This window comes from Podarcis tiliguerta, assembly GCF_965153285.1.
Source record: "Podarcis tiliguerta genome assembly, chromosome: 18".
Taxonomy (NCBI): Eukaryota; Metazoa; Chordata; class Lepidosauria; order Squamata; family Lacertidae; genus Podarcis; species Podarcis tiliguerta.
In genome coordinates, this window is record NC_139551.1 from 11359742 (window position 1) to 11382860 (window position 23119).

Below are 23119 nucleotides of genomic sequence, written 5' to 3' on the forward strand. Positions count from 1 at the left end.
CGGAAAGAAATCAGATCCTGCAGGGCCCTGGTCTCATGAGGCAGAGCGTTCCACCAGGCCGGAGCCAGAGCTGAAAAGGCCCAGATGACTCTGCAATTCAGTGAGAAATTTAGGAATACCCCTGGACCAACGAAATGTGGGAGTCTACCACAGGTAAAGTTCTCAAAACGCCTCTGTGAGCCTGGATAGCTTAGACCATGTTGCTGATAACACCAAGGTTGCAGGTTCAATATCCGTAAGGGACAGCTGCACATTCCTGCATTGAAGCGGGTTGGGCTAGATGACCCTCAGGGTCCCTTCCAATTCTACAATTCTGATTCTATGATCTCAAGCATGCAAAAAACCAACCTCTCCGTTCCCTGTCAGTCAGACAGGAGTGCCCTCTTGGGCGAGGTTTTGCTGCCACCTTGTGGCACATTTGTTCAACGATGCCTTTGAGTCTCAGGTTCTGCTTCTTCATCCTCATTTTCTAAGCTACCAGGAGGCACAAATCAGAGAGTCAGTTCTCAGCAACATCCCTTGAGATTGATGTGTGTCTTTGGAGCTATTTACGCGTTTGAGGATGGGAGCTGAAGTTGCAGGCTGAGTACCCTCCCTGAAATGAGCAGGCCAAAGCTGTTCATCTCTGCCCACGTGCTCTGATTAGAACCAAGAATGGAAACCAACCCTTTGCTGCCAGGCCCAGCCGTCAGTGACCATTAGCCACAAAAGCTGCACGGGAGCCTCCAGCTTCAAGAGCAGTCTACCGCAGAACATACAATTCTTAGGGATCAGCAATCCAGAAAGCCAACAGAAGAAGTTCTTGGAAAACAGTTCTTTAACTCTGGAGATGATACAAGGTGTTTTGCTTGTCTTCCAAATAAGAATGTTGGGAACCACTTTCGTTTTCCCCTCTCTTTTCTTGTATTCCCTGCAGAGCAATGGGTCGAATCGGCGATCAGCCTGCGCTCGTCTCTGGCTCACCTCCCCTGCGCCCGCCCATCAGTGTCAAGTCCGAACGGGCTTCCCCGACGGCCCCGTGTGCCTCGACTGGCCCCCAGGCCTCTCAGGGCGCCCGCCCTTCGCTCGCTGATGTCCCCATGGACCTACACTCCCGAGACGGCTACGTCAAGGCTTACCATTACTCGCTCCTCCTCTCCCGCCCTCTGGCAGACGAGCAGAGGCACCCCGGCGTCCCCACACGTCGCCCGCAACCTGCCATGGATGAGTGGCAGAGATAGTGGCATGCTCAGCGTGTTCACATGTGCGGATGGAGCCAGGGAGGGAGCATCTGCCTGAATGTGTTTGTGTGAATGTGCGAGAGCAGACTTGCTGTGGCCTTGAGCGTTCACAGGGAGTTTTCTCCAAGGATTTGGGGGAGCAAATTATCCCAAATTTGGGGGAGCAGGCTAGTTTCTCACACGCACAAAATGAAAACAGTGCCAGTGGGTTGTTTAGCCAATGATATTCTACACAGAGTAGACCCATTGGCATTAATACAAATAAGTAATTCATGTCATTTAATTGCAAGGGGTTTCAGGCAATGTTAGGCCTCCTCAGAACAGATCCTTTGAAATGAATCGATATGCATGGCTGTTAACGTTTTCCTTTTTTTAAAGGGAAATTCTCTTATTCTGAATAGGATTCCTCGCAAGAAAATGGAAAAGTTGACAGCTATGTGATATGGCTCACTTTGTTCTATTAATTGCAGGGGTCGACTCTGAGTAGGAAGTCATTGGATGAAACCCAGTGGATTTACTCTGAGTAGCCTAGACATTTTGCCTCTTATCTCAGCTCCGGCAAATGTCAGAAATGTGCTCCCAATTTTAAAATGAAAGCTGGGGATTTGGAGGTTACAGCTCATGGGGGGGGACATCACTTCCCCTCCTTGCCCACCCCTCGTGGGCACCCATAGGTGGGGCAATTTGGGAAAGCAACTGAAAGAAAAGATGGGATCGTTGTTTCCCCACTGCCTGTTTCATCTAAATCTCCAGAGATTTGGGAGGAAAGTCCCCCCTCGAAAAAAAATAAAAAGGGATTGACAGCAGATTTCAGGATTTATAAAAGCAAATTATTTCACCCCGTTGTGTATAAATCACTTGCAAATTACTGGCAGCAAGCTCTGGCGAGGTCCCCTGGCTTAGAAAAAGGGTTGAGAGGAAATCCACAAAGGGAAGGACTATCACTGGCAGCTAAATGGAACCTCACTGTGCAAGGGCAGTATACCTCAGAACACAATGGACGATGCCTTTGGTAAGTTTTCTTGGTTTTGAGATAAGAGGGAGAAGACCAGGGAGCCAGGGGGGGAATCCTCGAACCAGGGCCAGTTTGCAACACGGCGAAGAGATTGCACCCCTCCCAAAAGTAAATAAATAAATGACTGAACATGTAAATCTTGAACATTGCAGGTGCGTCCTGCATTGGAGTCCGTGGATGTAGTAAACAAACAAATAAATGTCTTGTGCTGTGGGGAGAAACACAGGTAAGCCCCGCCCCACATAATCACATGACGCAGCATGCAAACACTATTTGGATGGCAATTCCAGTCAACTTTGGGGGTGGGCAGACCCCTCAAATATTTTATGGGGGATTGTTGAAGGGACCTCGGCCCCTAGGAGTTGTGCACAGAAGACAAAATCAGAATTGGGTAAAACAGAACCGGGTAAAAAGTAGCAAAATGAGTTTCAACAGGGATAAATGTAAGGTTCTTCACTTAGGCTGGAAAAAACCAGATGCACAATATAAAATGGGGGACAGGTGGCTTGCGAGTTGTATAAGGGAAAAGGATCGAGGGGTCTTGGTGGACCACCAGCTTAACATGAGTGAACGGTATGATGCAGCAGCAAAAAAAGCTAACGCCATTCTAGGCTGCATCCACAGAAGTCTAGCGTCCAGGTCAAGGGAAATCATAGCCCCACTCTGTTCTGCCTTGGTCAGGTCACACCTGGAGTCCAGTGTCCAGTTCTGGGCACCACAGTTTAAGAAGGATGTTGACAAGCTGGAAGGTGGGCAGAGGAGGGAGACCAAGATGCTAAAGGGTCTGGAATTAAGCCTGCTTTCAAAGGAAGCGATGAACACCAAAAATGCATTTATTGAATATCTTGTTGTAAACCTCTTTGAGGTTTATTTAGAACAATAAAGAGGTGTGTAAATGTTATGAAATCAATTCCACCCCCTAAGGAAAAAAAATGGCTAGAAGGGGAATGCTTGGGGGGGGCGAATAAACCTCGGGTGCATGCCTGGAGAAATGACAAAGAGGAGAGGGAATTTGACCAGCCAATTGCCTTGAATAATAGCAGGGCATCTCCTGTTTCCTGAGAAGGTTTGCTGATTGCCATGCTATCATTAGCATATATGCAAATTGGGCCATTCCTAGACTGCACAATTCTTGGCTGGGGGTTGTTTGCGTGAAGTCTGGGTTTGCTATGGCAACCAGCGGGTTTTGAATAGAACCAAAGAGAGAGGTTCACAGTCAAGGTAGTGTGTGTGTGTGTGTGTGTGTGTGTGTGTGTGTGTGTAAAAGAGGAACTGTGAGGTTGAAATCCTATTTGAAAAACAATTTCTGCATAAATGCACTACATCGAAGCTAAATCTTGCTATCAGTACTTCGTCTGTGGTTTTGTTTTTAATTTTAAATGATACCAAATCTGGAACATAAAAAGCTGGTTTCCATTCTGAGTCAGGCCATTGGTCCAGCACTGACTGGCAGCATCTCCTTGGAGCTGTGGAAGGGACTCTTTCCGCAGGCCGGCCTGGAGTTTCAAAAGTGGATTTCCCCCTAAAGATTAGGAAGGACTTCCTGCTAGTCCAATCTGCTCCACAGTAGAATGGAAGGTGGGGAACTCTCTGCTACTGGATATTTTTTAACCAGAGGCTAAAGATTTCCTGAATCTGTGGTGGATTGGATCCTTTCGGGATCCTCTAACCTTTCTTCTCCATTTCCAAATCTGATCCATTAAAACACCTACAATTAACCAGCCAGAGTGTCTTTAACCGGCAAACAGCCCTGATAGAATTTTTTTAATTATCATTTGTTTTGTTTTTGTTGCGGCTGAACTGAATGCAAAAGGAAAGTTGGCAGATTTGGGGGCTTTAAATATGATCAAACAATTTATATTGTCAACAAAAAAATGGGTGGAAGCCCTCTGGTACCATAACCACTGAATACAATTGACATTTTGTTTTTTAAAGAATATGTTGCTAGTCCACATTAAGATAATGAACACAATGAGACGTTGCCACAGCAGCAAAAGAGCTGAAGTCTAATTAGAACCAGCCTGGTTAGAGTTTGGACTAGACCTGGGAAGCCATAAATTGGCCACAAAGCTCTGTGGGTGACTTCTCAGCTGAGCCTCCATCGCAGGGTGGTTGTGAGGGTTAAATGGCGAAGGGAGAATCCTGTACACACCACCTTGAGCTCTCTGGAAGAAAAGTGGGGAACGTTGTTGACATCTTCCTGTCTCGAGAGACAATGGAGTGCCTCCGGGGATGAAGTCAAACAACTATGTTAGCAGGACCATAGTGGCCTCCCCAGAGCGCAAGCCTGGGCCATGTGTCGGGGGGTCCTGGGCTGCCTGATGACAAGACCCAAAGGAAAGCAGAGCAAGACGTGGGGCACCAGCTTGGGAGTTGCCAGAAGGAAAAGACACCCTCCAACTGCCTTAGGGACCCCAGTCTGGATTTGTGTGGGGTTTAATCCAGGGGTCAGCAAACTTTTTCAGCAGGGGGCAAGTCCACTGTCGCTCATACCTGGGGGGGGGGGGCAAACTATATTTGGGGGGGGGTGAACGATTTCCTATGCCCCACAAATAACCCAGAGATGCATTTTAAATAAAAGGACACATTCTACTCATGTAAAAACACCAGGCAGGTCCCACAAATAACCCGGAGATGCATTTTAAGTAAAAGGACACATTCTAATGTAAAAACACTCTGAATCCCAAACCATCCGTGGGCTGGATTTAGAAGGTGATTGGGCCTGATCTGGCCCCTGGGCCTTAGTTTGCCTAAAGGTAAAGGGATCCCTGACCGTTAGGTCCAGTCGCGGCCGATTCTGGGGTGGCGGCGCTCATCTCGCTTTACTGGCCGAGGGAGCCGGTGTACAGCTTCCAGATCATATGGCCAGCAGGACTAAGCCGCTTCTGGCGAACCAGAGCAGCACACGGAAACGCCGTTTACCTTCCCGCCGGAGCGGTACCTATTTATCTACTTGCACTTTGATGTGCTTTCGAACTACCCATGGTTTAATCCTTGGCCTTTGCTTCCCTGAAGACATCCCACAAAGGCAGTGGAGGTTTAGGATCAGAGTTTTTCTTCTCCTGGGTGGGCTCCCTTCCCAGGTGGATGAGCCCCACCTGCCCCTCCCTCCCCTCTATAGCACATGCAGAAAGCGCCTTCTTGACCACTGGACTCCCTCTTGGTCTCGTCCACTCCCTCCGTCTGAGCCTGGCTTCACATGCAGGGGAAGCCCCTGACTCACGGAGGGCTTGAGACCCATTGGCTCCCCTCACCTGGTCTAGCAAGCCAGTTGAAGCTGCTCTCGGGATTGTGGCCGCTGTCACCTGCTGAGGGCTTCTGGAAGCCACAGGTGAGAGTTGGGTGCAGGTGGGGACCAAAGGTGGGAAACGACCCCAGAAGGAGCACAATGTGTCCCCCCCCCCAGGGGTACTACCACCCCATACACCCTGGTTGGAAATATGTGTTCTAATAAAATATGATTTCTTCAGAAGGAATTCCCTTTGAGACTTTCTAACCAAACTCAATGCAATATTTGGAGTGAATTAAGCCAGAATGAGGACGCGGGTGGCGCTGTGGGTAAAAGCCTCAGCACCTAGGACTTGCCGATCGAAAGGTTGGCGGTTCGAATCCCCGCGGCGGGGTGCACTCCCGTCGTTCGGTCCCAGCGCCTGCCAACCTAGCAGTTCGAAAGCACTCTCAGGTGCAAGTAGATAAATAGGGACCGCTTACTAGCGGGAAGGTAAACGGCGTTCCGTGTGTTGCACTAGCTCGCCAGATGCGGCTTTGTCACGCTGGCCACGTGACCCGGAAGTGTCTTCGAACAGCGCTGGCCCCCGGCCTCTTTGAGTGAGATGGGCGCACAACCCTAGAGTCTGTCAAGACTGGCCCCTACGGGCAGGGGTACCTTTACCTTTTTAAGCCAGAATGAGCTTGGACCAATGTCCCTTTATCCCACTAGAGGTCGCTGATTTCAACCAGAAATCTGAATTGGCCAGTGAATGAGGGAGTTTTGCTTTGGATTACTAAATGATTTGAATATTTTAAGGCAGGTTGAGAGGTGAGGTGTCTTCTAGCCACCCATTGGGGGTAGGTGGGCTGCTTCTATGCAGATTTTAATGTCACCCCCCTCTTTTCATCCATCAGCTGTGAATATATTGATCCAACTCTTTCTGTTCGGAATTCAAATTTTCCCAGTCAGTAAAATCTAGATACCAGACTTTTCAAGTCTTTTTAATTTGCTGATTTCTCAACCTTCCCCTTTTATTTTAAGCAACTTTGTTTCATTTGATGGTAAATTTTATTCCCACAGGCTGCATTGTTGATCTTATAAAATCATAGAACTGCAGTCGGAAGGGACCCCTGGGGTCATCCAGTCCAACCCCCTGCAATGCAGGAATCTCGGCTAAAGCATCCATGACAGACAGCTGCCCAACCTCTGCTTAAACACCTCCAAGGAAGAAAAGTCTCCTCCTGTCAAAAGGCTCTTACTGTTGAAAGTTCTTCCTGATGCCGAGTCAGAATCAGCCTCTCTTGTTTTCTTATTTCATGGTAAACCTTAACTCTGATTTTATCTCTATTGCATTTTTCGCAGGGGCACCTCATTGTACACACCTTAGAAACTGTGAAATAGCTCAGTCAGCAGAGCATGAGACCCTTAATCTCAACGCCATGGGTTTAATAAATAATAATAATAATAATAAAATTTATTTATACCCTGCCCTCCCTGGCCAGAGCCGGGCTCAGGGCGACTAACACCAGTAAAATTACATTAAAAACATAATAGGAAAACAAAACAATTTAAAATATAGGTTAAAACGCAATTTAAAATGCAGCCTCATTTTAATAGTAGCCCATAGATCAAAACCGTAAGGGGAGGGAAGCATAAGGGTCAGACTGAGTCCAAACTAAAGGCCAGGTGGAACAGCTCTGTCTTGCAGGCCCTGTGGAAAGATGTCAAGTCCCTCAGGGCCCTGGTCTCTTGGGACAGAGCGTTCCACCAAGTCGGGGCCAGTACTGAAAAGGCCCTGGCCCTAGTTGAGACCAACCTTGTGACTTGGGACCTCCAAGGTGTTGTCATTTGTGCATCTTAAGGTCCTCCGCGGGGCATACCAGAAGCGGCGGTCCCGTAGGTTTGAGCCCCACGTTGGGCAAAAAGATTCATGCTCCCTTCCAACTCTGTGATTCAGTTATTTTGCTGTTCGGTGCTCTATAGATCATTGAAGCAAATAACACGAGACTTAGAAACTTTGCAGCTGTGGGATCACATTTTCAATCAAGTTTCTTCTTGTTGTTGTGACTTGGGGCGGCTTTGCAATGTAACAATAGCCCATTAGAACACAGGAGAAGATAATGCAGGTTTCCTTGGGCTCTTACTTCCGAGGAAGGCTGCAGGGTGTTGGACTAGATGACCCTTGGGGGGCCCCTTCCAAGTCTGTGGTTCTATGATTTTATGATTCATAAAGGAAGGGGGACACCTGGCTTGCTATCAGGACATGTGAAAAGGATGTGACAAGAAGGAGATGAACCCAGCACACATGCAGAGATGCGACAGCATCACCTCTGCACCTGGAGTACCTTGAATGTCCCAGTTTAGCTCAGCCGAGACATTGAATCCCTGTAAGGAAGCTGCCTGTTGGTGGGAAGAGACAGTGCAGAGACTCAAACAGGGGTGCAACCAGCAAGCTCCTCCGGGGGCAAGCAAGTCAACTCCCTCTCTGTGGGGGCTGCAGAAGAAGACTCCAGTTTGCATCTCACACCAAACTGGGAGGGGGAGACAGAATCGGGACTCAAGATGACCTTAGAAGATTGGCGAACTGGGCCCAAGCTAGCAAAACGAATTTCAGTAGGAACAAATGTCAGGTTAGGCAAGAAGAACCAGATGCACAAATACGGGATGGGGGAAACCTGGCTTGCTAGCAGCGCATGTGAAAAGGACCGAGGGGTCTTGCTGGACCACAAGCTGAACATGAGTCCAGAGGGTGATGCAGCAGCAACAAAGGCTAACGCTATTGTAGGCTGCGTCAACAGAAGTCTAGCGTCCAGGTCAAGGGAAATAAGAGTCCCACTCTATTCTGCCTTGGTCAGACCACAGCTGGAATACTGTGACCAATTCTGGGCACCACAATTTAAGAAGGATGTTGACAAGCTGGAAGGTGGGTAGAGGAGGGAAACCAAGATGATCAAGGGTCTGGAGACCAAGCCTGATGAGGAATGGTTGAAGGAGCTGGGGATGTTTAGCCTGGGAAAGAGGAGACTGAGAGGAGATAGGATTTGGAGATCCAAATCTATTAAGGGCTGTCACATGGAGGAGGGAGCAAGCTGGTTTTCTTCTGCTCTGGAGGGTAGGACTCGAACCCATGGCTTCAAGTCACAAGAAATGAGATTCTGACTAAACATGAGGAAAAACTTTGAAGCAAGTGTTGTTAGACAGTAGAATGGTCTCCCTCTGGAGGTTGTGGACTCTTCTTCCTTGGAGATTTTTAAGCAGAGGTTAAAACCAAGTCCTAACCCCTGGTGCAGGGTTTGGGACTAGATGACCCCTGGGGGTCCCTTCCAACTCTACGATTCTATGATTCTATTATGCTAAACTCTCTTACTTGGGACTAAGCAACTGATCTCAGTTGCTGATAACCAGCTAATGCTACTAGGAAGTAAGACTTGTGGAATCCAATGGCACTTACTCCCCAGTAAGTTGAGTTAGGATTTGCAGCCCCAAAGTCCGCCCACTGAAACCAACGTTCCTTAATAGATTTCCAGCGAGTCGACTCTTGAGTAGGACCAACGTTGGCAGATTCGGGGGGGGGGGGGTCCTTCAAAAAGCAGCCATGCCTAGGATTACACTGCATGTCTTTTTATTTTCTTATCATTCTTATTATTTTTATTGCCATTTATTTGTATACTGCTCTCCATCCGTAGGTCTCAAGGCGGATTTGCAATTCTCAGAAGCTTGGATAAATTAACTATAATTAATAGAGGCAAGGAGATAGTCCTGTGGCTTCCTCGCCGCTGCCGCTTTCGGCATATTTCAACTTTTTAAAGTAAATAAAAATACTTATCCTGGAATATCGTAATTGAAAGAATAAGTATGTGTACCCCAACCTCTATAGCTGCCCTATCGCTTATTTAGCATGCTCTGCTTTCACTTCATGCTGGTCTATGGCCATAATAAATATTTTGATTTGATTTAAAAAAAAAAAAAAAAAAGCTCGTATCTTCCTTTCCCAGGGGTTTCCACTCCGTGAATACACGTGCCTGCAGTGATGTGTTTGTGTGTATGTAAGATAAATCTTTAAAAATAAAATAAAATTGAGCAGCCTATCCAACGATGAGGGCGTGAGGACGTCATGCCTTTGCGTGGTAAAGTAAGAAGAAAACCCCTCTCTTCTCCTTAAGAAAAAAGGCGGGGGAGATTTCTGCCATTTTAATATAGATTTATTGAGGGTGGGAACTTGATGAGGCAGCACCAAGTAGCCCTCTTCTCAATTTCGCAGGGACTACAGCCATATATAAATATATATTCCTCTTTTTTATGTAGCAACAACACCCGGCCCAGACGTCGCTAACCCCACGTAACTCCTCCTCCCTCCATCATCTCTCCCAGAATTGCTCGCCTCTCTCGCTTCAGAGGCTTTCCCGGAGCTAAACCCTGCGCCTCTTTGTTGTGAAGCATCCTTGCTAAGCCGGGGGAGATTCGCAGAGAAGCGGTATCTTTCTCCAGAAAGCATCTTGGCATGTTTTTTTCCCTTGGCTCAAAAGTGGTACCCAAGTTGAAAGGATGCGGCTGAATCGGATGGCTCTGGGAGGGATACCCGGAATTATTACACAACACGCGCGCTCCTTTCAGCGTTTGATGGCTGGAGAGCTGGACTCTAGGATATCTGACCATTATTATTATTATTATTATTATTATTATTATTATTGTTATCTTTTATTTCCAGCGACCACCTCAGGAAAAGATGGGTGCGTTTTATGGGTGCGCGCGCGCACACACATTTCAATTTTTTTTAAAAAATGAGTGGCGCTGCCTTCCTCGCTTCTTTTAACCCTTCGATGCTTCCCCCCCCCCGAAGTTTTTGAACTTGAAACTTCTCCAGGACCCTCTGACGCCCCCCGCCCCATCCACGCCTCGTCTCCTGCTGTGCTGCTCTTCGGAATGAATCCGTAGCGCTGAGCGCCTCGTATATTTTTCCTGAGTTGTTGCTATATTTTCCCTCCCCCCCCCCCCCCAGCCTTGCAGGGCGGGGAAGGTTTGAAGGAGTCCTGATTGGTGAGGTGCGCGCCCCCCCCCCCTCTATTTTCGGGAGCGTGGGAGGGAGCTCCCGGATGGAAAAATATATATAGTCCTAAACCCCCGCCTCTTTTCAGTCCGCGCAGCGCTCAGGAGTACAATCGGGTTCTTTTCAAACCGCAGACAATGCCCTCTTGGGGAGGGTCTTTCTTTGGGGGGGAAGAGTTCTCTGTTTGGTTTGCAAGACACGTTGGAAGGTGGTTTGGGAAAGGGGGGCAGAAAAGCCCCCGCTCAGTTCCAGCCTCAACTCCCCCCCCCCCATTTCCTCACGCCTTGGATCTGTGAGAAAATTTGTCTGGACTTGGAAAGGGGAGAAAGGGGGGGGGGGATAACCCGTTTCTCACACCCACCACCCGCTCTCCTCCTTTTGCAGCCCAGCCAAGCAAAAGCAACCACCGATATATATATAATTTTGGGGGGGAAGAATACTTTGCAAAGCATGAGGCGCTCTGATGAAGTTTTGGTGTGTGCTTTTTTGGCGGGGGGAGGGAGGCTCCCCCCCCCCATTGCAAAAGAGGCTGGAATTTCTTAGCTCCTTCGCAATCCCCCTCCTCACCATTCCCATCCTCAAGGAGGTTGAAATATTTGCACTTCTCTTCCTACCCCCCCCCCCAAAAAAAAATATATGCTTGGCTTTGCAAGCAGACCAAAGGAAGAGGCGCGCCCGTGAAAGCGACCAAGTAAGTGCTGGAATTTATTTACTTTTTACTCTGGATTTTTTGGGGGGGGCGGGGGAGCGAGGGGAGATAACCTGGGATGGAGGGGAGCAAGGAAAAAAATGGAGCGTGTAATGGGAAGTGCTGAGGGTCCCGATCCAGCTCAAGTTCAAGCCCTTTGGAGACCGCGCCAAAAAACCAAATTAAACTATTGCTCTAGGAGAGAAAGAAGCGTGAGGTTTCGGTCCTATGCACACTTTACTCGGGAGTAAATCCTGCTGCGCTCAGATGGGCCGGCTTTTTCTTGAAACAAACCTAGCCAGAAGACGTAAAACCTGAACAGTATTTTCCCACTGGCCTAAGAAGCAGACACGTGTCAGGTGTGGCTGTTAAAAGACCCCCGTCGCTTTTCCCCTCTGGTCTTTCTTCTGAGTAGACCCGCAGAAAGGGTTCGGGTGAGCTAGATCGGCTCTCACGCAGCGACACACAGCTTCTCCCTCTGTGTTAGGGGAAGCCAGAGGAGACAATATACCATTTTTAATTAATTTTTAAAATTAAAAATATGCATCGTGGCATCAAGTTTCGCTTTGGAAGCACTCATATTTTATTTTCTGCAGCCCAGATTTCTATGGATTGGTTTTGCAGCTGGGCAGCCAGTTACTATTAAAATCCCCAAGCGTCCCGTGCATTTGAATTCCCGCTGTTTCCAAGCCCCCTCCCACAGAAAAAACACGTGTTTGTGTGTGCACACGCGCGCGCACCTCCAGCTCAGAAAACACACCATGCGCATCTGAGGAAGTGGACTCACTCTCTACTCCACAAAGTGTATATAGCCCATAATTAAATGGGTTAAAGTCTAAGGATGCCCGCAAGTCAGACTCTGGCGCTGATGCATCAACAGGCATCAATTTCCTTCCTCTTCTTTTTATTTTTAATTTCCAATTTTTTTTAAATTAATTTTCACAAAAATATAAACAGACAAAAAAATTCCTTCCTCTTCTTTGTAAATTTATTTTCAAAAACAATTCCGATTTTTCAGAAGCAATGTGTCAAAATGCAAAACCATAACAACTGTATTTATGACGAAATCTGCGGAAACTTTAGCCAACGTTTGGTTTTCGAATCCTGCACTGTAAGCACCCCCTCCCCCCCCCCCGCTTCATTTGATGGTGGTCGCAGAGGACCTGACTACAAATAATCAAAGTTAAAAAACCATTATTTCTGATGAATGGCAAAATTATTAATTTTAAAAAAGATATTTTTAAAAGCTTCTTCCAGCTTTTCCAAACTAGTTGGCTGATGATTTAAAGCACTGGAGTGGGGGGGGGGTGAGAGAATAGATTGGATCATTCCTGGAAGCTTTCATGAAACTCGCCGCCGCCCCCCCCGCCCCCCATCACTCTCTTGTTTGAGCATAGAAATGCTGCTTCCATTCTTATGGAAATTCAGAATGAGCCCCACGCTGTTGAACTTGACGTCGTCTGTGCTGGTTATTAATGCGCTCGCTCTCTCTCTCTTCGCCTTTCGGGGACGGGGCGGGCGGGCGGGGGGCGCGGAGTCTGCTTGTGCGTGAGAAAATAATTTAAAAACGGCCGCCAAGTTACTAGGCCTACAAAAGGTGAGATGGAGGTGGAAGCGGGGGGGGGGAGAGGAAAGGCCAACTTACGAAATCCACCACCTTTGCAGGAAATCCTAGTAAAGGGGGTTATTTTTATTTTATTTTATTTTATTTATTTATTTTTATTATTTTATTTTTCATTTTGTGTTTGTTTGTTTATTATTTTGTTTATTTATTTCTATTTTGTTTCATTTCTATTTTTTTCCCCTTCCTCCCCTCCTTTCTGCTCCCGGCCCACAAACCTTTGATGTTGAACGTTCCTTCCGCTAAAAAGAAAAAGGAAATGTAAAAATATATTAAGCAAAAAAAAAGAAGGCTGTTTACTCCCTTTATATCGATTTTATATCTTTTTTCTCCCCTTCCTCCCAGCCACTGGTATAGGGAGGGATCTCCTCCGCCTGAGAAGCAGCGATCCTATAGGCACCCTTCCCTGGGAGCCAGCCCTATTGGATCCAACGGGGCTTCCTTCAGAGTAGACGGGCTCAGGGTTGTGCTGCTCAGAAATACCGGTACTTCAGATTTTAGATTCCTCCTTATTTGTTTTCCAACCATCGGTGGTGGCAAAGATGATAGATAGATAGATAGATAGATAGATAGATAGATAGATAGATAGATAGATGATAGATAGATAGATAGATTGTATTAAGTCTCTAAAGATATTTCAAACCACTTAACATCTTATGCAGGTTTTTTATATACATACAAAACTTCTTGACTTCCCACCCCTCCTTTCCTGATGCTTACTTTTTTATTAATAATACTAATAAATAAATTGAATAACTCGTGGGACTAAAACGCCAACAATAATAACAATAAATAATATATTACAAAAAAATGTTATTAAATATTATGGTCCATTTTACTCTCTCAAAGGGGTTCCCGCCCATTTAGAAATATTTCTCCAACCCCTGATTCATCTTGAAAAGTCAGAAATAAAACTACATACACACTTTGCAAATCACTCAAGGCTGCTAGCTTCTTTGTCTTTGACACCTGTTTTATTACTACTTCGCGATCACTCGTGGCTGAGTAATACTGTCTTCCGCGAACACGGTCTTAACAGTGTGTCCACACGTGACTGTGGAGGCCAATTCTGGATCCACACGTCCTTCCACAGTGAGGACAGAGGTTTCCGGGCGGGAGTTGATCCCGGTTTGGATTTGCCAAGCGTGCCTTCCTCTTAATACGTTTCTCCCTTTGGTCCTGAGTTCGAGTCTCTTCAAAGCCCAGGACACCTTTGGAAAAGGCTGTTCTCCAGTTGGAGCGCTCGCAGGCCAGTGTTTCCCAGCTGTCAGTGTTTGTACTACATTTTTTTAGATTTGCCATGAGACAGTCTTTAAACCTCTTTTACAAACCCAGCCAGATGGGTGCGGTATAAATAATACAAATATTCTTATTATTAAAGCTGGAATTCTAGCTCTGCTTATTTGGGAATAAGCCCCCAAGGAATCCCATAGGCCTTACTTCTGAGTAGATGCGGTTAGGTGTACACCGTTTAACTTTTATTAAATAAATTGTTTTGTTATCAGTATTCAGGACTGCTATGCCTTGTCTCCTGCTAAGTCCTGCTCAGAGTAGACTCATCGGAATGAATGGATCTCAGCAAATGATGCCCTTTAATTGCAATAGGTCTACTCTAACGTTGACCACAACCCAACAGAGATGCAATAAGTGTTTAATGGATGCCTACATGTAATAATATCAGAATAGTACCATCTATGGCTTAAAGATATACGTATGTATGAACAAAAAAAACACCCAATAGTAATTAAGTCACAGTTTGCAAACTTGTAATGCCCAGAGTGGCAACCCAGTCAGATGGGGGGGGGGGTACAAATAATATCACCATCATCATTACTACTAGTAGTAGTACTGTAGGGAGACCTTCGAATAGCCCCGTTTCTAAGCGTTAAAAAAACCCGCTCTCAATTCGGTTTTAGAAAGAAAACCACAGCCATAAACTCATTTAGAAAAACTAAGCATTTTTCTTAAAGCACTAAAATGCGTTGCATAATTGTGGCCAAACCAGAGATGGAAATTACGAACAACTCTGCAGGAAACTGCTGTTGTTGGGGGTTTTTTGGAGGGGGGGGGGGGTTGCAGATAATTCCTTCTCCTTCTTCGAAATGGTTGGTCCCATCTCAGGGGGGGTGCCAAAGGGGGTGTCGTCCTGTGTTTCCCTGGCTGGGGTCTCACCTCCCCCCACCCCGTCTCCTCTCTTTCGCCAGGGGGGGCCATCCTGAGCCTCTTACACAGGAGTAAGCCCTGTGGGGCTTCGCCTCCTAGCCAAGATGCGCAGAGTAGGGTTGCAACCCGTTTCGGAGCCGAATCCCTCTTACGAACGTGAATATCGTAGGCATTTTATCCAGTTTCCCTGTTTAGGTTAGATTGTCATTGGGGGGGGGTTGTGTTTTGTCCTTGGCAAGCAATATCTTTATTGAAAGATGAGAAATAATAAGCCTACAGAGAAATTATGGAGCATAATATGTTCATATCTTGCTATTTTATTTTTTTGGTTTATTTTATTTTGGGGCGAATGACAAACCCACCCAACCCATCTCCAGACTACAATCTAGTCCACAACATGGATTTTGTATTATTATTAGGAAGGGGCCGGGGGGGGGGGAGCAGAATTATTCCTCGAAGTTTTGCATACCGATCTATCTCTTCATCCATAGGATCAAACTCCATGGGGTGGAGGTCCCTTTTGAGAGGGCTTCCCCCTCCCCAGTTGATGGGCTTTGCCACATCTTGTGATAGATTATGCGAGGTGGACCCCCCAATATTTTATTCAAGTTGGCACCCCCATATCTATCTATCAGTGACTCATTTTACCAGGTGCCAGCCATTAAAGAAAAACCAACTCCCCCGCCTCCTAGCACACATGCTTCGGATACAGGATGCAACCCTGACCGTTTTACCTGAGAGTAAGCCCACTGGATTTCTCAGGATTTGCTTCTGAGTAGACCATGGTTAGGGTCGCGCTGTGACCCATTCAGGATCAGCAGGGGAGCGAAGCAAATGTGAATTAATAACTGGTTTGGGGTTTATTTGCCTTTGATTTTAATGTTCTGGTTTTAGGTCTGCAAAACCTTGTTGCTGCTAAGGCTGCGATCCTAGAAAGCATTTACTGAAGAGTAAGTCCCATTCAGCGGGACTGATGAATGGATAACGGCATATATACACACTGAGAGAGAGAGTTAGTTAGTTTTCAGGATCTCCAGAAATTAACAAACTGCATCGTTAAGCTTCTTGGGAATCAAGTCTTACTGAATTCAGTGGGTCTTACTTCTAAGTAAGCATGAATAAGATTGGACTGTGTGGCTAACCTTTAGACAGACACCTGTTAACGCACATTTTATTCATTAGTCTCATCTAAGACAGACAGTATCTATTTCTCTCTCCATCAGCCATTGAATTCAATGGGTCTTGACTTCTGAAGTGCTCACATTTCTTGAATCTCTAGGCATCTATTAATATATACTTTATCTTATTGATAAGGATATTTTAAAAAGGAGGAGAGTCCCATCTCTCTCTCAGTCATTGGACTCTATGGGACTTCTGACTATGTGGTGAATCCATAGGCATCTGTTGAGAGTATCCTATCTATGTGCCAATCAATCAATCAATCAATCAATCGCCTTTTTGACGTCTTTTGTATGTCTGAAATTCTCTAAAATGTCCTGGAGAGGCATATTCTCTGACTGTGGATTTGAACTGATTTATTAATATTTTTTTTAAAGCTTCCTTGGATCAGGATCTCTGCCCAGTGTGCTCCAACACCTGGAAAATTTCACATGGGTTTTTTAAAGAATCAGTTCTCTCACCCAACCCCTCCCCCGCCCAAAAAAAATTACCGGTAAATTAAAGTATTAATCAACCATCTTTACTTTCTAAAATAAACCCCTCAAATATTAAAAAAAATTCAGTGCTGCCCTTTTTGAAGACACCAGGAATGAGAGAAAGGAAGAATAAATGTCAACATAATAATACATTGACACGGAATAAATATATTTTTTAAGATTTACAGCTCTCTCTCTCTCTCTCTCTCTCTCTCTCTCTCTCTCTCTCTGCATTTCATGAAACTTTCTAGGCTGACTTCATATGATCCATTTCAGGGAAACCTGTTAATCTCCATCGTTTGACTAGATATTCTGTTGGTGGTAGGGATGATATTTATAAAAATAAAAACAAAAGCAAAATCATATTGACTCTCCCCACTCCTTTCTGTCTCTGGAATCTGAAAACTCCCTTTCCTACCCCTGGGCAATGGGAGGGGGCAGCCCTAAGCTCACTTACCTAGGAGTAAGTCCCACAGAACTTTTTGGTGTGTGTGTGCTTCTTTCTGAATAGATCTGGAGATATTTGCACTGTAAATGTTCCATAGGGATTCCTACAAGCCTTGTTTTTTTAATCTGTGCATCTGTCCATATGTGAGATTGATATATAGAGATACAGAAATATTAACACACACATACAGATAGATATATGGATAAATACAGTGCTTTATTTAGGGTAAAAATGTTTACCCTAAACATTATTTTTTTTTAGAAAAAAAGCGCTGGATATATAGATATAGATATATAGATAGACAGAGCTACAGAGACTTTGTTTTGAAGTAGAAATAAAAATAAAATAAGTAAAAAATTGTCCAGTAGCACCTTATAAACCAACGAAGTTTGTTCTGGTACAGTATAAGCTTTCGTGTGCATGCACACTTCTTCAAATACGGATTTGTTGTTTTGAAGTATTTATAATAGTGTGTTTTAATTCTTGTAACCTGCCCTGGTGAAGGATACGTAATAAATAAACTGTAATAATAATTACGGTATAACAATAAGCATCATTAATAGTAATAATTAATAACAAAAATGATATATATCTACATATATATCACGCGGTCGTATGTAATGAGCAGACATCCCTTTAACAGCAATCTGTTTTTATTCCTAGCCATTGTGTTTTTATTCTTGACCACTTATCCCAAAGCAATGTCATAGCGTCAGTTGACGGCTTGCTGAAGAGCCAAAATGAAAGGAAGGCAATATTGCAATATTCTTACAATACATTCTGATATGGCCACAGTTTTAGCACTTTGCTATCTATTTAAAACAAATATACTAAGTTGTAACCAGCCAGCGTTACTCCTACTTAGAGGAGACCTACTACTGACAATTGTGGGCATGACGGTCTTCAGTCCAGAACCGTTCACCACCTCAGTCTCAACTTCCTCTGCCTTCTGGTCTAGATTTTTCACAGGCTGGTTCTTCTAAGTGTCTTACAGCCCAAAACCTCTTATTTCCCAGGGACAGTCCAGCATTGACAGAAGCAATTCCCAGTTTCTGACTTCATCCTGGAATGTCCCGCTTTTCCTTAGGACATTTCCATTGGAGAACAGTTGAAGAGTATGAGAGGACATCCCTGTTTTCATTGGAGGGGATGGAGTTATATGGTCCCCAAGTCAAGGAGATAAATAAGTAGAAGACATCTGAAGGCAGCCCTGCATAGGGAAGTTTTAAAATGTTTTATTATGTTTATATACGTATGTTGGGAGTGACTGGGGCAACCCAGTCAGATGGGTATATTAATTATTATTATTATTATTATTATTATTATTATTATTTATTTAGGACATCCCTATTTTCATCAGAGAAATGTTGAAGGACATGCAGCATAGGTTGGAACGTATTTAAATTTAAATAAACAAACCAGAAAATTTCCAAGTTCTATAAGAAACAATGAAAAACAATCAAACATCAAAACAAACATTTAAATCTGCTGCAGAGAGTTTGAAATTGCAAAACATAGCCAATAAAATACCCTGGGAATGTCATGAAATAAAATATTCCAAGTAAAATAATCAGCTAAAAAGCATGAATTCTACATTGTATGTGAAACGCATGCATCTATATCTGTGTGACAGATACAGGAGCCATTTTATATGTGTGCAAACACTGCAACGCTGTTAGATTGAACATGATGGGGCTTTCTTCCGAGTAAACGTGCACAGGATCACTTAAAAGCAGCTACTTCAACATGTCTACTCAGAAGTGAGCTCAGTGTCTCCTGGAATAATCCTGTCGCCTATTTTGAGACCCCACGAGAACTCCTTCTGAATATTGTTATTATTTTCCCAAAACTGGAACTCATGGCGACCTGCTCAAATTTAAAACCACCACAGATAAAACACGAAAAGCTAAAAACATATAAAGAGAAATAGTTAAAAAAGCAATTAAGCTCTAATGGAATGAAAAATAACCTTAAAGAAACAGAGCTATTAAAAGGCAGATAATCAAAGCAGCACAGAACCCTTTCCTTTAAAAAGAGTCAGTTCCAAAAGGCGGAAGGACAGGAAAGAGGAAGCCAGGCTAGCCTTTCTAGGGAGGGAGTCCCCAAACCTGGGAGGAGCCACCACCAAGAAGGCCCTGTCCCTTGTTCCCATGTGTAGACATGCATGTGTAGACAAGATTAAATTGTGAGTTGAGTCCAGCCTTTAGAATTACACCTCCGTGAGTATTTCAGAAATGCTTGAGCTGAACGAAGGTCACAAACATTCCACGTTTGGGAGAACTTGGTTGTTTCGTGTGGCAGCGCCTACACTTTGAAACTCCCTGCCTATTGAGATGCCATCCCTGTACTTTTTTGTTTTAGTTTCTGTTTTAGTATTTTAACCTTCTGCATGTTTTAAAGTACTGTTGCAGATTTTCCTGGATTTTATTGTGTTCTCTTTTTGCAAACTGCTTTGAGAGTGTTTTTTTGGGGATTTTTGGTGTATAAATTTTTTGAAATGAAAACAAAACAGCCCCATTGAAGTGAATGGGCATGGCTAACTTGGGGGGGGGGCATCGTGTAGCTAGCCCATGAATGTTTGCGCCTATTATTGGACAGATGTTGGGAGATTGCATCACGGTCTTTGACAGCTGTCACTTAGAAGCTGGTATTTTTTGCAAAATTCACCTGTGCTTCTCAAAGCTCTCTCTCTCTGTGTTGTGGGGTATATTTCTAAAGGCTGCTGTCGTATACGTTTCTTCCAAGTAGGAATCTATACAGGACTGAGCTGTGATGAGGATTCTTAACTGATGGTTGTAGCCACCACTGGGCCACACTGCTGTACTGTTAACTGATGGACGATGAATTGCTTTATTACAGTAGCTTGGCAGCTTCTGCTGCCAGCCATGGGGCATTTCTGAATCGTGGTTTTGTAGTTAGAGTCGAAAGATGGTGGAGGACTCCCTTCCCACTGCCCTGTGCTTGATCCCTTTCTCCCAGAAATTGTATATCGCCCTATACCTGCAGGTCTCAGGGTGGCTTGCAACATAAAATCACAAAATAAATAGGAAAAATGCAAACATGAACAACGCAATAACTGCCCCCCCTTCAGCAACACACTGTACTGGCTGAAGTTTCCAAACCATCTTCAGAGGGAGTCCTACGTATAGCACACTGCAGCAATCTAACCACTAGGTTACCAGAGCATAGACTAGGGGTCAGCAAACTTTTTCAGCAGGGGGCCAGTCCACTGCCCCTCAGACCTTGTGAGGGGCTGGACTATATTTTTTAGTGGGGGGGATGAACGAATTCCTATGCCCCACAAATAACCCAGAGATGCATTTTAAATAAAAGGACACATTCTACTCATGTAAAAACACGCTGATTCCCAGACCGTCCATGGGCCGGATTTAGAAGGCGATTGGGCCAGATCCGGCCCCTGGGCCTTAGTTTGCCTACCCATGGCATAGACGATATCATGAAGAAATGGTTTTACAGGACCACGTCTTTGCTGAAGCTAAGCAGGCCTAGGCCTGGTCAGGTTCTGCATGGGAGACACACAGAGCTTGAAAACCACATGCCTGCCTACCTGAATTTCTGTGACAGAAGGAAGGTGTGCTATAGAGGTTAAAGAAAGCAAATAAAAATAAAATTTCCAGGGCCAAAGTCTGCATGACATGGTGCAAACTTTGATCATTGTAGGAACTCACTGCTGCAGGGCACAAAGTATCAGGGAGCCCTCAAAGCAGGTGACTCTGGAAAATCTCATAAAGGCACTCGGAGGTAAATCGTTATCTATTTGAAATTAAAGAGACATCCACTAGTCATCTCAATGAATTTCAGCCAGTCTGCTCAGACTATGACTTAGTCGGGCACCAACCACTTGCTATGACAGTCTCCCCGTTCCATGCTAGCTTTCCTCATGCAGGGATGTGTGGAGCAAATTTAAATAACAGTTGAATTGTAGATACAGCCCCTTATTATAGGTTTAAATGTGGTTTAAATTTATAAAAAAATCTATATGGCTAGGAAGACCGCAAAGGGTTTTTGAAGACCCTTCAAAAGGGTATAATATGCACAGAACTTAGGTTTGTTTCCAATTTCGTAATACTCTGAGTGGACCTGTTGAAATTTACAGGCTTAAGTTTCTTGAGCCCGTTCTTTTTCAGTGGATCTACTGTCAGCCTGGATAGCTCCATTGGACAGCTCCCAGACCGTGGTGCTGGAAATGCCAAAGCTGCAGGAGTGATCCCTGCATGGGGCAGCTGACTGTTCCTGCATTGCAGGGGGTGGACTGGATGATCCTCAGGGTCCCTTCCAACTCCACGATTCTCTGAGTAGGACTGGCCTAACCCAGAGATTTTGGCAGAAAGCCTTGCCAAATTGGCAAAGGTAACTATGTAAACTGAAGATCAAGAAGAGGTAGACCTTAAGGAGGAGTCGAAACCTTTTATTGAATATTTAAAGAATCGTTGTAAACATAGGATTTGAATGAAGAATGAAGAACAGTAGCTGAATACTTGTTGGAGTGCAGTGTGGAAAAGATAATGTATAGAATATTTATAATATGCAGCAACTTTAGAAACTACAGGGGAAACCATGGAGGGGAAGTTGAACGTGAAACAGATGTGTATATGGCAGCATTATCATTTTGTAAACTTTTGAAATTTAGAAGTAACAAAAAGATTTTGGCAGAAAGTCGGGAGGATGTTTCAGCACCACGGACAAGGCTGTTCTTCCACCGCCATCTCTATCTCTCGGGGCCATTTGCTTTCTTTGTTTTCCAGTCTCATTTTGGTCCCAATACCCAGCAGGATCCTGCCCTGCTGTGCTCAGTTGGACTTTCCACCTCAAGTCTGAACTGAACACGCAAAATTTAAGTTTTAGATCATAGCGTGGGTTGCTGTTTTTCCAGCTGGCTCTCTAAGTTAGGACTTCTAGGTTGCCTCACATCAAAGGATATTATGGAGTCTCCTCTTTTCCAGGCTAAACATATCTGGCTCCTTCAACTGTTCCTCATCAGGCTTGGTTTTCAGATCCTTGATCATCTTGGTCACCCTCCTCTGCACACCTTCCAGCCCATCAATATCCTTCTTAAATGGTGGTGCCCAGAACTGGACACAGTTTTCCAGTGTGGTGTGACCAAGGCAGAATAGAGTGGGACCATTACTTCCCTTGCTCTGTTGATGCAGCCTAGAACAGCATTCACTTATTATGCTGCTGCATCACCCGGTGGAATCATGTTCAGCTTGTGGTCCACCAAGACCCCTAGATCCTTTTCACATGGACTGCTAGTAAGCCAGGTGTCCCCTGTCCTATATTTGTGCACCTGGTTCTTCCTGCCTAAGTACATTTGTCCCTACTGAAATTCATTTTGCTAGCCTGGACCCAGTTCTTCCTGATTCTGTGCCGCTAACTCCCCGTCCCAGTTTGGTATTATCTGCATATTAGATGAGCATCTCCTCAATTCCTTCAACCAAGACTATTGAACAACAGCGGGCCCAAGACAGAACTCACTTGTCACTTTTTCCCAAGATGATGAGGAACCGTTAATGAGTCCTTTTTGGGTTTGATCAGTCAACCAGCTACAAATCCACATAACAGTTACCTCATTCAACCCACATATTAGCAGCTTCGTTGTGAGAATATCATCGGGGACTTTGTCAAAAGCCTTACTGAAATCAAGATACACTATGTCCACAGCATTTCCCTGATCCACCAAGTTTGTAATTCCATCAAAAAAGAATCATAGAATCCTAGAGTTGGAAGAGACCACAAGGGCCATCGAGTCCAACCCCCTGCCAAGCAGGAAACACCATCAGAGCACTCCTGACATATGGTTGTCAAGCCTCTGCTTAAAGACCTCCAAAGAAGGAGACTCCACCACACTCCTTGGCAGCAAATTCCACTGTCGAACAGCTCTTTCTGTCAGGAAGTTCTTCCTAATGTTTAGGTGGAATCTTCTTTCTTGTAGTTTGGATCCATTGCTCCGTGTCCGCTTCTCTGGAGCAGCAGAAAACAACCTTTCTCCCTCCTCTATGTGACATCCTTTTATATATTTCAACATGGCTA

The 23119-nt window shown here is 44.9% G+C and overlaps 2 protein-coding genes and 1 long non-coding RNA gene across 18 annotated transcripts in view; 2 read left to right on the plus strand and 1 right to left on the minus strand.

Moving 5' to 3' along the window:
* Nucleotides 1-2486, plus strand: part of MEF2B (myocyte enhancer factor 2B) — a 43074-nt gene extending 40588 nt beyond the window's left edge. For all 3 annotated transcript variants that reach the window (XM_083421773.1, XM_083421772.1, XM_083421774.1), the window contains one exon: nucleotides 917-2486. In XM_083421773.1, coding sequence (XP_083277899.1) covers nucleotides 917-1220 — 304 coding nt within the window. In that variant the 3' untranslated portion in view covers nucleotides 1221-2486. The remainder of the gene's footprint in view (nucleotides 1-916) is intronic.
* The window catches only part of LOC310668492 (uncharacterized protein), a 150941-nt gene that overhangs the window by 7833 nt on the left and 119989 nt on the right, over nucleotides 1-23119 (minus strand). The gene's annotated exons all lie outside the window — the stretch shown is intronic.
* LOC310668637 overlaps nucleotides 10568-23119 on the plus strand; it is a 52019-nt gene continuing 39467 nt past the window's right edge. The window contains exons 1-2 of one of the 6 annotated variants that reach the window (XR_014506736.1): nucleotides 14971-15130; nucleotides 15860-15915. This is a non-coding gene — a long non-coding RNA (uncharacterized lncRNA). Of the gene's footprint in view, nucleotides 11185-14970; nucleotides 15161-15859; nucleotides 15916-23119 lie in introns of those variants that run through there. The other 5 variants (XR_014506737.1, XR_014506735.1, XR_014506738.1 and 2 more) reach the window with 5 other exon arrangements.